The sequence below is a fragment of the Archocentrus centrarchus genome, chromosome 9, assembly GCF_007364275.1.
Source record: "Archocentrus centrarchus isolate MPI-CPG fArcCen1 chromosome 9, fArcCen1, whole genome shotgun sequence".
NCBI classification, from domain to species: domain Eukaryota; kingdom Metazoa; phylum Chordata; class Actinopteri; order Cichliformes; family Cichlidae; genus Archocentrus; species Archocentrus centrarchus.
This window is the reverse complement of record NC_044354.1, coordinates 23,387,672-23,400,661: the sequence shown is the minus strand read 5'-3', so window position 1 is coordinate 23,400,661 and position 12,990 is coordinate 23,387,672. Positions and strand designations below refer to the sequence as shown.

The following is a 12,990-nucleotide window of genomic DNA, read 5'->3' as shown; positions in this document are numbered from 1 at the left end:
TCACATTTGACCTCTGACCTCACTTTTACATTTTAAATCTGCCTTTCTTTCAAGTTGACCCCAAGTTAGTTACAAATATACTGCAGCATGATATTATATAATAAACTCAATTTATTCATGTTTAGTTATTTACAAATCAGTACCTATTATCATTACCTGCTCCTACATAATGTTTGTGTTATCAAAGCAAACATCTGTCACACTGCCCTTATCTGATTTTTACTGCACTGCAAACTTCTTAAAGTATGTTTAAAAAGAACAAAGAAAAAAATGTATTTATACAAAATACAACACATTTCCCTTAAAAGTAAATGCTGTCCAGAGAGTGAGCTGCCTTGGCGGAGGTTTGTGCTCTCAGAATGCTTCTCGTATTTTATGCCACAGCAATATGAAGAAACCTAATATGCCGAGTAAGATTAGTACATCTTGACATTTGTACAAAATGAATAGAAATATTTTCAATAAACTTTATTACTTATGGTATGGTGTGACCACCTTTGGTCTTTAGCACAGCCTGAACTCTTTTAGGCAGCTTTCTTGTCATTCCTTAAAGTTGTCTTCAGGAATATTTCTCCAGGCTTCTTGAAGGACGTTCAAAGCTCTTCTTTGGATGTTGGCTGCTTTTTGTTCTGTTCTCCACTAAGATGATCCCACACTGCTTCAATAATGCTGAGGTCCGGGCTCTGCTGAAATGCAGCCCCAAACCATGACAGAGCCCCCACTGTGTTTAACAGATGGCTGTAGACACTCACTGTTGTACCTCTCTCCTGATCTCCTGCATACATACTGTGCTGACGACAACTTGAACCAAAGATTTGTATTAGATGTTAGATTCAACTCATTGTCATTGTGCGCACAAGGCACACAACGAAATGATCGTTCCAGATGACTCATCCAGAGACGAGCATCTGCGGTCATGCAGCCAGAGACCGGCGCTACCGTTAGGCAATGTGGTTTAAGTGTCTTGCCCAAGGACACAACGCAGCGCAGGGACAGGGGCTCGAACCTGCAACCTTCCGGCTACAAGGTGAGCGCCTACCCACTGGGTCACTGCCAATTAATCAGTCCATAAGACCCGTTGCCACTGAGTTTCAGTCCAGTTCTTGTGTAATGTGGCATACCCCATCCTTTGCTCCATGTTTCCCCTCCCACAGAATGGCTTCTTGATAGCAACCCCTCCACTGAGACCACTCTGACGAGGCTTCAGTGAACAGTCGATGGCTCACCTGAAGGGCCAGATGCATCTCTCAGGTCCTGTTTCAGGTCTTTGCCGGATTTCTTTTCTATTTCTTAAGAACATGACTTTCAGATTCTCGTCATCTGCTGTGGGTGTAGTTTTTTAGGCCTGACACTTTTCCTTTTGTCCTCCACTCGTCTAGTTTTTCTCAGATTTTTAAGGACAGACTGCACACCATGCTGAGAGATGCCAGGTTTTTGGCTAATAGCTCTCTGGGAATCACATTGTTGGTGCAAAAATACGATTTATGCCTGTCAAACTGTGTTATCTTTTGGCATTTTTTGTAACTTCAACTGAAGAAATGGGAACATGTTGTGTGTTAGCAACAAAGATATAATTTAAAATTGGATCTTTGCAAAGTTGTTTCACTGGTTCATCCCTTGAGTTAGGTGCCTTTTTCATGCTTGAATGATTCATAGATCATTTCCTCTGAAAATGGTCAGGTAAAAGGACTGGACTGAAAATGAGTGAAAAAGCAGCCAATGTCCAAAATAAAAATTGTGTAAGACCACTTTTAAAAATACTACATAAAAGTTTGGAAGTAAAATATAAAGAAATGAGGGGCGGCTCAAGATTTGTGCATATTACTGTATGTATAATTAATTGCTTTAAATATGCATTTCATTGCCGTCAATATATAATAAACTACAGGTAACACATTGCCATGAATGTAAAAGGTTACTGTAGAGTTCAAATTTATATTCATTGTCTGTAAGTCTGTTTTCCTTCTGTGCTTGAGCTTTGTTATTTCATGCCTGTAATGGCCACATGATACATGAGTTGTAGGGGATGAAGCAGGGAGGCATGCATAGTTTATAATGGATTTATTAAAAATTTATGTTTTATTTATGTATCCATTATGTTTTCCCTTTTTGATCTACTCTCTCTCTCTCTAACCACATTAACATATTCCATCAGGGTTTTGAGAATGGGGTGCATGAGGTTGGATGAAAAAAGACAGGGTTGATGTTTTTGCGTCGTATTTTGCTCTGTCACTTTTGTGTCAAAGATGATGTTATCCTCTCTTTCTTTTTTCCCCTTCCTCATCTAATATAGGCGATAATAAATAATTGATTACAAAAAATAAATGACTACAAGTCTGAAGTAAAGCATTATAAATGTGTCTGCTCAGGCTTTTTGCCTCTCTTCCTCTGCATCCCTCTCATAATCTCTGCTGGCTGATTTCTATCTTCCATCAACACTGCTCCACTGCCTCCCCTCCCCTGCTTCCACCTCCAGCCTCCAGTGCTGTTGTTTTGCCTCTCTGTTTTTCACTCTTAGCGGGCGTTGAAACCAGTCATGAACACCAAGCCCTCGCCGGTTGGGAGCTCTGACTTCATGAAGAGTGAAGAGGCTCGGGAGATTCCCCCTATGAGGAGCTACCTCTGGCTCACCATGTTCACCTGTTTCTGTCCTGTGTGGCCCATCAATATTGTGGCTCTGGTTTTCTCTGTCCTGGTAAGTTGCTCAAAGCTGGAAATGTGGGGTTTCTGAACCCTGTCTTTTTTTCTTTTCTTTTTTTTTTTTTTAATGAAAAGCTGTGGGATAGAATATGTGATGTTTTGTGAGGTTTGCTGCCAGTCTAAAAAAGCAATATAAAGCATATGTTATGCTACATGGATTTATACTGTCATGTGGGATGATGGTAATAATTGATCTAACATATCAAGTCAGAAATTTGCATCTTAACTGTGTAAAGTTGTGCCAAGTGTCTTAACTCCTCTGAACAGCCTAATGTGAATGCTTATGCTGATGTGTGCTGAGATCAAATATACCTCCGGTTTATGGTATTTCCAAGCATCCAACCACACCCATAACTGCTTACAGTAGTGCTCCATACGATGATGCTATCTCATCTTGTTTTGTTTTTTTCTGTTTTTTTTTTTTCTTTTCAACCGAGGCAGCTTAGCTGTGGATAATGCTCAGGCAAGAGCATTCATTACCAGTCGGGGTGGCACAACACAAAGTTTAAAGAAGTCGAAGCGTTAGATAGCAATGCACTTAGACTGAGCTCAAGTTTGCGAGTGGTCAGATGGGACGGAGTGAGTGCCAACAGCAGCTGCTGCATGGTTGTGAGTAATAAGATGAGGCACGCAGGCTTGGCAACGTGTGGTTAACACAGCTTAGGACATTGGCTACAATGCAAATATGAATTAGAGATAACACGAAGGGCACGTGCAACACATGAAGGCAGTGAATAGTTATTTTAAAAATATTCAGCACAGATTACCAATAAAGCCATGTGTCCAGGTTATTTGTTCCTATGAGTATTTTTTTTTTTTGTTAGGAAATTGGAACTAGTTTTATCCTCACAGCACATGGCTGTCCACAAAACATTACATATACAGCATAAGCATGCAGATTAAGGCTTGTAATTGTCCTAAAGGCCCAGAAGAGCTATACCCAGGAGGACTATGATGGCTCCAGACGGCTGGGTCGGAAAGCTCTCCACTTGGGGATTGTGTCATTCGTCATCGGTGTTGTCATCATCACTGTGTATACCATTATACACTGTACCACGGTATGAATGCACCACATATATGAGATGTTTAAAAAAAGAGAAGGATTTCAGCAATCTTTTTTTTTTTTTCCACCATTACAGCATGCAATGTGACCTCTTGAGGATAAAGAGGAGCAAGAAGAGGAGAAAAGGTGAAACTGATGAGCACCATGTGATGGAAAGGAGATCTGTCTGGCTTCTGCCATCAGCAGCTTTGGAAGTTTCGCACGATTCGGTGGACTTCATTTTATTGTAAAATACATCCTGGGTTAAGCTACTATGTAAATGATATTGCAATTACATTTTTACGGGCTATGTGATTAGAAAGTGAATAATTATCCATATTTCTTCATGAAAGAGGAGCCTTTCCTGTACTATCAAAGATGGAAAGTGGGGATTTTTTTTTTTTTAACTAAAGGGCTAAAATATGAACTGTTTTTCAACATCTGTTATCTTATTGTTTGAAGAAACCACCAATAATTAACTTTTGTTTGAAATCCTATTGTACACGTTGTGAGCATACAACTGTAAAATCAAATGTTTTGCACACAAAACACGTCAAGTAAACAAGCACAAAATATGAATGCAGCATAATGCAGATGCAGATTATAAGTGACAGTGTTCATATTTCCCTGTAAGGTACAATGAAAACAATTTTAAAGGTGTAGATGTCATATCTTAAACCTACCAAAATCTCTATTTCACACAGTGACTAAACTCATATAGTTAATGTAGAATCAATAGTATGATCCAGTAACAATATTGTCAATTACCATTGATATAGTGGGTCGGTTTCAAAACATTCAGTCCACTTTGCCTGTTAGCCTCATTTCACCATCTCTGACATCTGCTGCGAGTTGTTGAATCTGAGGAGTTGTGTAATCCGAGAGGTTATATTAACACCATTACAGGGCTAAAAATACAGCACGCAATTTAATCACCATACTGGTGATCCAGAGTGCTAATTAAAGAGAAAATAAAAGTCTAATCACCAGCTTATAATAGTGAAGCTGCTGGCTGAAGCTGCAAACCCAGAAGAATCTTAACAAAGAGGGTCTGACCATGTTAACCTCTGATTTTGGCACTGGCAGAGCCTCGTAAAATATGATGTTCATGTCTCCTGCTTGGTGTGCACCAAATGAATTGAAATTTTTTGTTTGACATTGATCATAAACTCTGTAAACCACCTAAAGGAGGAGGCCAGTTTCACTTAGTTTTCCCATTGAAATCCCTTTTCCACATTCATAGACACACCCAAGAGATAAAAGAAGGAACACTACAGATCTAAGTGTAAACCTTGGCTGGGGAAAATGAACCTCAGCTAAAATCTTTAAAAGAGATTTTGATTTTTGTGGTTTTGACCAAGGCATGCAATACTGAGAATGAATGCATGGAAAAGTGAAGCACTGAAATTTTGTAGAGAATATCCCTGGAAATACAATAAGCTGATGATTTGGTTTTTCAGGACATTCTAAAATAAAAATAAACATGATGGGAACAACTCCTAATGATGCTGCTTTGATTTTAAAGCTGAATTTAAGTTTTTTGTTTTGTTTTTATAATTTCAGCACTGTAACACTGTTGACCCAAAGAGTTTTACATAAAATGGCAGGATGTCTTAATGTGTTATGCCAGATTTTGGATTATTGTCAAAATATGTCAGATTTTCATTTAATGGAATAGCATTAAAAACTGGAAAATATTAGTGTAGACATCATATTGCTTCAGTGAGCTGGAACAAGCTGATACAAGTTAATGCTGTCAAACAGTGTGTATTTACACGTACAGTAGCTCTCACTTCTAATCCAGACAGGAAGGGTGAGATTGTTTTTTAAATACTTACAACTCTGTTTTTTTTCTTATTTTGAGTGCATGCAGTAATGTGTGGATATATATGTATTACATGAAACTGGAGACGTGTGAGAATGTCTCAGAGGAATCGGATGCGAGTGCTGAGCTGCAGAAATCGATGGATCCGTGAATGCAACACAAAACAACAGCTTGCAGTAAGTCATTAAAGAAGAGGCAATAATTATGTTTATTTTATTTAACACGGAAAAATGCACATTAATTAACATGAGCACTTAGACCCATCAAGTATTCCATCAAATATTCCAGATTTATCCATACAGGTAATTTTCATTTGACTACAACTTTTTTAAAATTGTGTTTTAAATAGGGCTGTCAAAGTTCACGTGATAATAACACACTAACGCAAATTCCTTTTACCACCTCTATTTTTTTTTAGTGAGATTAATGCATGCATAGACTGTGACCTTTGGTCCTCTCCTGTAGTTTGGGATGTCAGGAAGTGACGCAACAGTAATGTTGTGGACGGTAAGTAGAAAGGGATAAAGAAAAGGGTCTTTTGAATGGCAAATTCAGTTTTAAAGCTCTGCCAGATGGTTCTCTTGACAAGACCAAATTTATTTGTATTTACTGTCGATGTGAATTGCGTTACCACTGAATTGAGTTTCAAATACCACTTGCTGGCCAAGAACACAGCTGAAGCTGAGAGCCTTGGAGAGCTATCAGCGGAGACATCTGGAGAGTTCTACAAGCAACAAACTTTCAGCAGCCATAGCTAAATGGGAGTCTACAGCTTGCAGGCCATTTAGCACTGTGGAACACGAGGGTCTACTTTAAAGATTCTGGACTGTTGTTACAAGCCATTCAGTTTCTGCACAACTGCAGCGAGAGCTTGGTCCACATTGCGGTCAATAAGTTAGATTTGTTTCCTCTTGGTGTTGGATTTCACCAGGGAGAGGGATCTCTGGGTTTCTCTGCTTAGGCTGCTGTGGAAGATTAGTGGCGGTAACTAAATAGATGGATGGCTTAAAACTTTCCTCTTTGATAAAGCTTATAGTTAGGGCTGGATCAGGTGACCCTGAACTCTCCCTTAGTTATGCTGTAAAGGTCTAGGCTGCTGGGGTCTTCCCATGAGTGTTTCTTCTTCTCTCACCTTCTTTTCATTCTCTCTGTGTTTATACACCACTCTGCATTTAATCATTAATTATTATTAATCTCTGGCTCTCTTCCACAGGGTCTTTTGACCTGTCTCCCTCGCCTCACCCCCAACTGGTCGCAGCAGATGGCCTGAGCCTGGATCTGTTGGAGATTTCTTCCTTGAAAGGGAGTTTTTCCTTCCCACGGTCACAAGTGCTTGCTAATAGGGGAGTCATCTGGTTTTCTCTGACTTATTGTAGGGTCTTTACCCAGTATAAAGTGCCATGAGGCGGCCGTTGTTCTGATTTGGCGCCTTATAAATAAAACTGAATTGAATTGAAAAAAACTGATAACAAAACATGCAAAAAAGTGGAATTGGGCACACATACTGTAGTTGTGAATCCAAAAGTCAAACTAATGAAGTATGAAAAAACATATTTAATAATTTAAAAAAGTTAAAATGTGTTGTGTTTTTTTCTGTAAATGCATTTAAAAACAAAGTCAAACTTCATAAGTTACATTTGGTAATTCTTAGTTGTCCTGCGGTCACGTGACTCAGCAACAATCAGCAAACAGGTCGGCCGGTGCGATACACATTAAAAGCTCTGTTTTGTTGAGTCTCGTTGTCGGCCGTAGTGAGTGAGAAAGCGGAGCAATGAGGTACTTTACAGCTGTGAATGAAAACACTGCAAACAGTGATCTGTGTTGGAAGGAAATTCTCTACTGTGGCAACACCACCAACTTATATAAAGACATGCAAGACTACAAAAAAGAAAAGTTTGTCCTGGAATGAGCAGCAAAAGAAATGAAATGGAAGGAAATCCCTCACACCCAGACAGACCCGTCGCTATGGGCGGGCCCTAGGGGGCCGTGCCCGCCCACTAATACGCTTGGGCCCGCCCTGGCCCGCTCACCCAAGCCAGATCACTAATCAAGCTAATAATAGTGGTGCCCCCCTGTTGGATTTCATAAGCCCCCCTTAAGACTGAGATCTGGCGACGGGACTGCTGATCACTGATCAATCGGCAATACGGAAAACGGGTTAGTGCACAGTTCTTGGCCTGCCGGTAGCTGTTGCAGTGCATTGTGGGATGTGTAGTATAAGTGGTGGGAGCACATTTACCCGCGGACAATTAATAATAGCTATATGAAATCACCAATTAGATGTGGGCCCCAGGGCTTGAGTCTGACACGTGACATAGAGAAAAACTGCAGTACGGAAGTTAAAATGTGCAGATGAATTGTTAGTACGAAAAATTATTTCTTATCCGATTACTTGATTAATTGATGGAATAATCGATACAATACTCAATTAATAGAATAATCAATAGTTGCAGCCCCACTTGTATTCAGAAAGCCATAGTCAAACAGTTATCAGCACCAGTGGAGCTGTGAAAGGCCTTCAAGATTAATGACACGCACCTCGAGAAATGTAAGTACAGGTTCACGAAGACTGTGATTAGGCTTTAGATGTACTTCCTGGTTATATATGTAGGCCCCTTCACTCAATTAACAAGCGGGAGCAGCTTTTAGCGGTTAGCTTGCTAATTAGTATTACTGAAAAAAAAAAATTTCTGGCTAAAACCCTGGTGTGTGTATGCACGTGGGGCGGGTTGGGTTGGGTTGGGTTGGGGGGGCGCCAGGGGAGAGGGGGCACCTAAAAATGTGTCCGCATACACCTCAGAAAGTATATAGCTGCGCCCCTGATCGCAAGTGAGGAAAAGCGACAGAGGGTTTACCTCCGATGTCAGCGTTCAGATCTTTTGCCTCCCACCTGTTTGGAAAATCCCTGTTTTCCACTTTTCCTTTGGTCATTTTTGGGGAGTCAGGCAACTTAAATGTCACTGTAAAAAGTGCTGACCGATGTTTTATCCACTGATCAGAGCCCCAGCACAGAGACAGAGCGCACTGTCACAGTTCTTTAATAACCGGGTAGCTCATATAGTGCTGAAAGTAATGTTTCAGTCATGACTCTGGTTCACTCTATTTTTTTTTTTGAGACTTAAAAAAAACAAAAAAACATTGCCAGGTTAAAACCCACTCTGTCATGCTCTGAACTGGGGATTATTATTCACGCATTTAGCTCATCACGGATTACTATAACTCATTGTTCACTTGTCTCAGCAAAAACTTCTTGAATGCTGCTGCGAGGCTTCTAACTAAGTCCATTATTTGAACTGAAAAAATACATCTCAGACATGAACTATGACTATATTATATCTGAATTCAGCACATTTAAACATCAGAAGTTGACCCAAAGTGCTTGAAAGACAGACACACATTTACATTACAGGTCTCTAAACAACCCAGTTTCAAAATACATGAAAAGTCGAAAGTTGTGTTTTATTGTGTTAACTAATTATTGTGTAAAATTAAAAACACAGTGATTTAGTGGTCATTAAAATATGCTCCGATTTGGCAAATTGATCATGATTCATCTCATAAATCACGACACACTGCTCTCCCCCGCACATGCTGCCTTTGTAAGTTTAAAGTGTCGGTATTGGTAATACTGCCCCTGTATTTACTTGGTATCAGATTGATACCAGATATTTGCAGTATCGCACAGCACTGCTCATCAGTCGATGTGTTTGCAGCGTTTTATTTGAGTCCGTCGCAGAAAACGAAAGGAACGGGTCAGTGACGTCAGGACACAAACAGTTAAACTCAGGCCAGGAGGCGGAAGAGGTGTGTTTTCAGCAGGCCTCTAACGCCACACGCTCAAGTTTCTGCAAAACGGCGAAACTCCTCCGAATACGGCTGACTACGACGGAATATAACAACAATAAGGGCAACGGAAAGAAAACCAGACAGAAAGAAAGACAGGCGTAGAGAAACTGCAGCTGCTTTTTCGTGTTACTGAGGGTAACGTGAACGCCGATCCGCTTTGGTGGTTTCAGGTAAAGATAAACTTTCAGGAGTTTAAAGACGGGGGAAAAGCCCCGATAAGGACACAAGAATAGGAATACCCCGCGTATGTACATTAAACCAAGGAGCTCTGTTCGCCTGCAGCAAGACAGCGCGCCACTGCGAGGTTTTTTGGTAGGTTATTTGCAGCTGGTTACAGTCCAGCAATCACTGTTATTGGTGGATCTGTGAATTGTATTGCTATGAGAAAGGGCCCTAGTGGTCACTATAGGGGCTGCCTGTGTGCTCTCCTGCAGGGTTTGAAGCCACCAGGATGGGGAACAGCAGCAGCGACAGGTCCAGTGGAAGTCAAGGTGAGAGATCATACAGAGATGGACAGCAGGGAGGGAAGGAGGCTCGGTCTAACATCATGATGGACAGCACAGAGGATGCGGGTCTCTTCCAGAGAGAAGATCCAAAGGTATTAGAGCAAGTTTACAGCATGACTCCTGACTGTTTTGATAACTTGTAAATCCCACATCCTGGATGGATATCATTATACTGGATAGATAACATGCAAGTTTTTGCACATAAATCATGTACTAAATGAGCTGCTACCAGAATTATTGTACAATTAATACCTCTGTTTTATGTAAGGCTGCATGAGATGGTAAATACTCAAGCTATAACCAAGATATCTTTAGAATTATTTACAATGAAAGATGCAAGTAATTAAACAGCCACTTTGAAAGCCTCAAAGCAGTTTCCTAAAGGCAAAACAGTAGCCTGATCAGCCAACACAATAAAACCACTGACAGATGAAGTAAATAATGCTGATCATCTGGCTGCAGTGTTCCCCTGGGAAACCCTGGTTCCAGGCTTTCATGTTTTTATATTTCTATATATATATATATTGCAGATATTGGTGGTAAAGAAGGCCCTAAACAGTATTAGCCAGGAGGTTTTATAATTATGGATGATCAGTGTGGGATGTAACTTAAAATAAGAGGCGGCATAACCAATTCAATTAGTATTGAGACATGTAATTTTAGAAGAGTTTAGTATGCCTTGGAAAATAGTTGGTGCAAAGTGTCAGAAATATATAAAAGCATGCAAAAACAAAGGCATGGTCTATTCAGGATGTGCAAACTGTGTATGAAAGGAAGGATATCAGTTTGATTTATCTGACTTGCCTTAAATTATCAACAAAGCAAATTAAGTCTCTTATTCTATCTCATTGAAGGGCAAAATCAAAGAACAGATCATAAGCTAAAGACATTTTAAAAAGCATACGCATACACAGAGCAGGATCTTTGAGGGTGCTTATAGCAGTCCATTCAGTCAGGAGAAAGAGGCTGCAGGTGCTCTAACATGGCAGTAATACAGTGATCTCAGACTGCTCAGTCTTCACAGGAACTGCAGGAGTTTCTGGCCTGGCAGCAGGACCTGGACAGCGATTCTAAAAGTTCAGCGCAGGCCAGACCAACTGTGTTCAGGTGGTCGGGGGGAGCCAAAGACGTCTTTGTGTCCGGCTCATTTAACAACTGGTCCACCAAGATCCCACTCAACAGAAGGTAGTTTGAGTCACAGGAACACTGCCTCAGAAGATCTTTCACTGTTTAAACGTCTGATTAAAAAGTAACAAGCGGTTGTTTCTCAAACACAGTCAGAATAACTTTGTGGCTATTGTGGATCTGCCTGAGGGAGAGCACCAATACAAGTTTTGTGTGGATGGTCAGTGGATCTTGGATCCAGCTGGGGTGAGTGCAGGCTTACATTTCAGAGAAAATAAGTGTCACCAGTTTACTTTTATTAGTGATCTGCACTTTAAAGCATGTATATCAACCTTTTTTAAAAAATTTTTTTTTATGCTCTTTCCCAGGCCGTGGTGACATCTAAAACTGGAACAGTAAATAATGTCATACAGGTGAAAAGAACTGACTTTGAAGTCTTTGATGCTCTCAGGATTGACTCTCAGGACTCAGCCGATGTCTCAGGTACTTGAACTTGTTAATTAGTAACTCCCAGACTTGGCATTAAAAAAAGTGTTTTAAGGTAGACCTGCAATTGTAGTCCATATATCTTTGAAAACTGACAATTTTGGAAAAGTTGGCTGATTACAAAAACGTATTTGGGTTATACTGATATGAATATACATGCAATGGCCACTTTGTTAAGTACACCTGTTCAACTGCTCATTAACACACATGTAATCAATCACATGGCAGCAAATCAATACATTTAGGCATGTAGAAGGAAAAGCAGAAGATGGGAGGCTGGATGGCCATAGTCAAGGTGATCTGCTAAAGTTCAAACTGGGGAACAGAATGGGGAAGAAATATGATTTTAAGCAACTTTGACCCTGGCAGTCAGTGCAAGAAGGGCTGGTCTGAGTAAAGAAACTACTGATGTACTGGGATTTTCCCACACAACCATCAGTTCTCCAGGTGAAAATGCCTTGTTTGTGTCGATGGCCAGACAGCTTCAAGCTGATAGGAAGATGATAGAAACTTACTAACCACTGGTTGCAACCAAAGTATGCAGAAGAACATCACAACATGACAAATCTTGAAGTAGACAGACTACAGCAGCAGAAGACCACACCAGGTGCCCCTCCTGCCCCTAATTGTGTCTACCTTTTCTCTCTGTTGTAAGACTGTATTAAAGCACTTTGATCACTCTTTCCCAGAATTGTCCAGTTCTCCTCCTGGCCCCTACCAACAGGATGCATATGTAACCAAGTCAGATGACAAGCTCAAACATCCTCCTTTCTTACCCCCCCACCTGCTGCAAGTGCTGCTCAACAAGGACACTGGTGTTTCTGTAAGTCCAGGCTTGAAGTTGGTATGCGGGTTTGCCTTAATGATGCATGCCACACAAGAAACCAGTCACCATAAATAAGTTTAATTCATCCCGCTTTGAATCTTCCACAGTGTGACCCGACGCTGCTTCCAGAGCCCAACCATGTGATGCTAAATCACCTGTATGCCCTCTCCATCAAGGTAACAAATTGAATACATCACTCATTTCTATTCTTACCTAAAGTGGTATTGCTAAAGTTCAGATTTGAATTGTCAGCTATCAAGGTGCTGTATCTAAATGTTCGTGTGTTTTTTGGTTTGTTTGCTTTTTTTAGGATGGGGTGATGGTTCTCAGTGCAACACAGCGATACAAAAAGAAGTACGTGACCACTCTTCTGTACAAGCCAATATAATCCATGGAGGTGTGAGCCCTCCTCCAGTGTTTCTGAAACCAATCTGTTGTACACAGCTGCTATCTGGACTGCTTTGCTGAAACTGGACCTAAATAGCTTCCTGATATCAGTTTAAAACATTTGACAAAGTTACTGATTGTTAAACTGTTTTGTGATCTCAGAATTTGAAAACGTTGAAATGTTAAATGTTTGCAGATACATGTTATGATATGAGCAGATGATTATTTTTAAAGGACTTTATTCCAA

General features: G+C 40.4%; 2 protein-coding genes across 3 annotated transcripts; both read left to right on the top strand.

The window, feature by feature from the left end:
* Positions 1-2,459: 2,459 nt before the first annotated feature.
* LOC115786235 (transmembrane protein 233-like) lies at positions 2,460-5,228 on the top strand. Its single transcript, XM_030738293.1, has 3 exons — positions 2,460-2,695; positions 3,624-3,758; positions 3,840-5,228. Exons 1-3 carry the CDS (start codon positions 2,537-2,539, stop codon positions 3,849-3,851), a joined length of 306 nt encoding a protein of 101 aa, XP_030594153.1. The 5' UTR covers positions 2,460-2,536; the 3' UTR covers positions 3,852-5,228.
* Positions 5,229-9,364: 4,136 nt separating this feature from the next.
* Positions 9,365-12,990, top strand: prkab1b (protein kinase, AMP-activated, beta 1 non-catalytic subunit, b). 2 transcript variants are annotated; one of them, XM_030737419.1, is made up of 8 exons: positions 9,365-9,725; positions 9,848-10,011; positions 10,944-11,104; positions 11,197-11,290; positions 11,413-11,527; positions 12,220-12,353; positions 12,464-12,532; positions 12,667-12,990. In XM_030737419.1, the coding sequence occupies exons 2-8, from the start codon at positions 9,865-9,867 to the stop codon at positions 12,742-12,744; spliced, it is 798 nt and encodes a 265-aa protein (XP_030593279.1). In that variant the 5' UTR covers positions 9,365-9,725; positions 9,848-9,864; the 3' UTR covers positions 12,745-12,990. The 2 variants fall into 2 exon arrangements, with proteins under 2 accessions (XP_030593279.1, XP_030593278.1); XM_030737418.1 differs by having other exon boundaries at positions 10,935-11,104.

What these genes read in the sequence shown, in the direction of transcription:
- LOC115786235 (XM_030738293.1), top strand. Translation starts at nt 2,537, where the DNA reads ATGAACACCAAGCCCTCGCCGGTTGGGAGCTCTGACTTCATGAAGAGT. An exon ending in CTCTGGTTTTCTCTGTCCTG is followed by an intron (nt 2,696 to 3,623) that starts GTAAGTTGCTCA and finishes ATTGTCCTAAAG; the next exon opens with GCCCAGAAGAGCTATACCCA.
- prkab1b (XM_030737418.1), top strand. Translation starts at nt 9,865, where the DNA reads ATGGGGAACAGCAGCAGCGACAGGTCCAGTGGAAGTCAAGGTGAGAGA. An exon ending in ACAAGGACACTGGTGTTTCT is followed by an intron (nt 12,354 to 12,463) that starts GTAAGTCCAGGC and finishes AATCTTCCACAG; the next exon opens with TGTGACCCGACGCTGCTTCC. An exon ending in TGTATGCCCTCTCCATCAAG is followed by an intron (nt 12,533 to 12,666) that starts GTAACAAATTGA and finishes TGCTTTTTTTAG; the next exon opens with GATGGGGTGATGGTTCTCAG.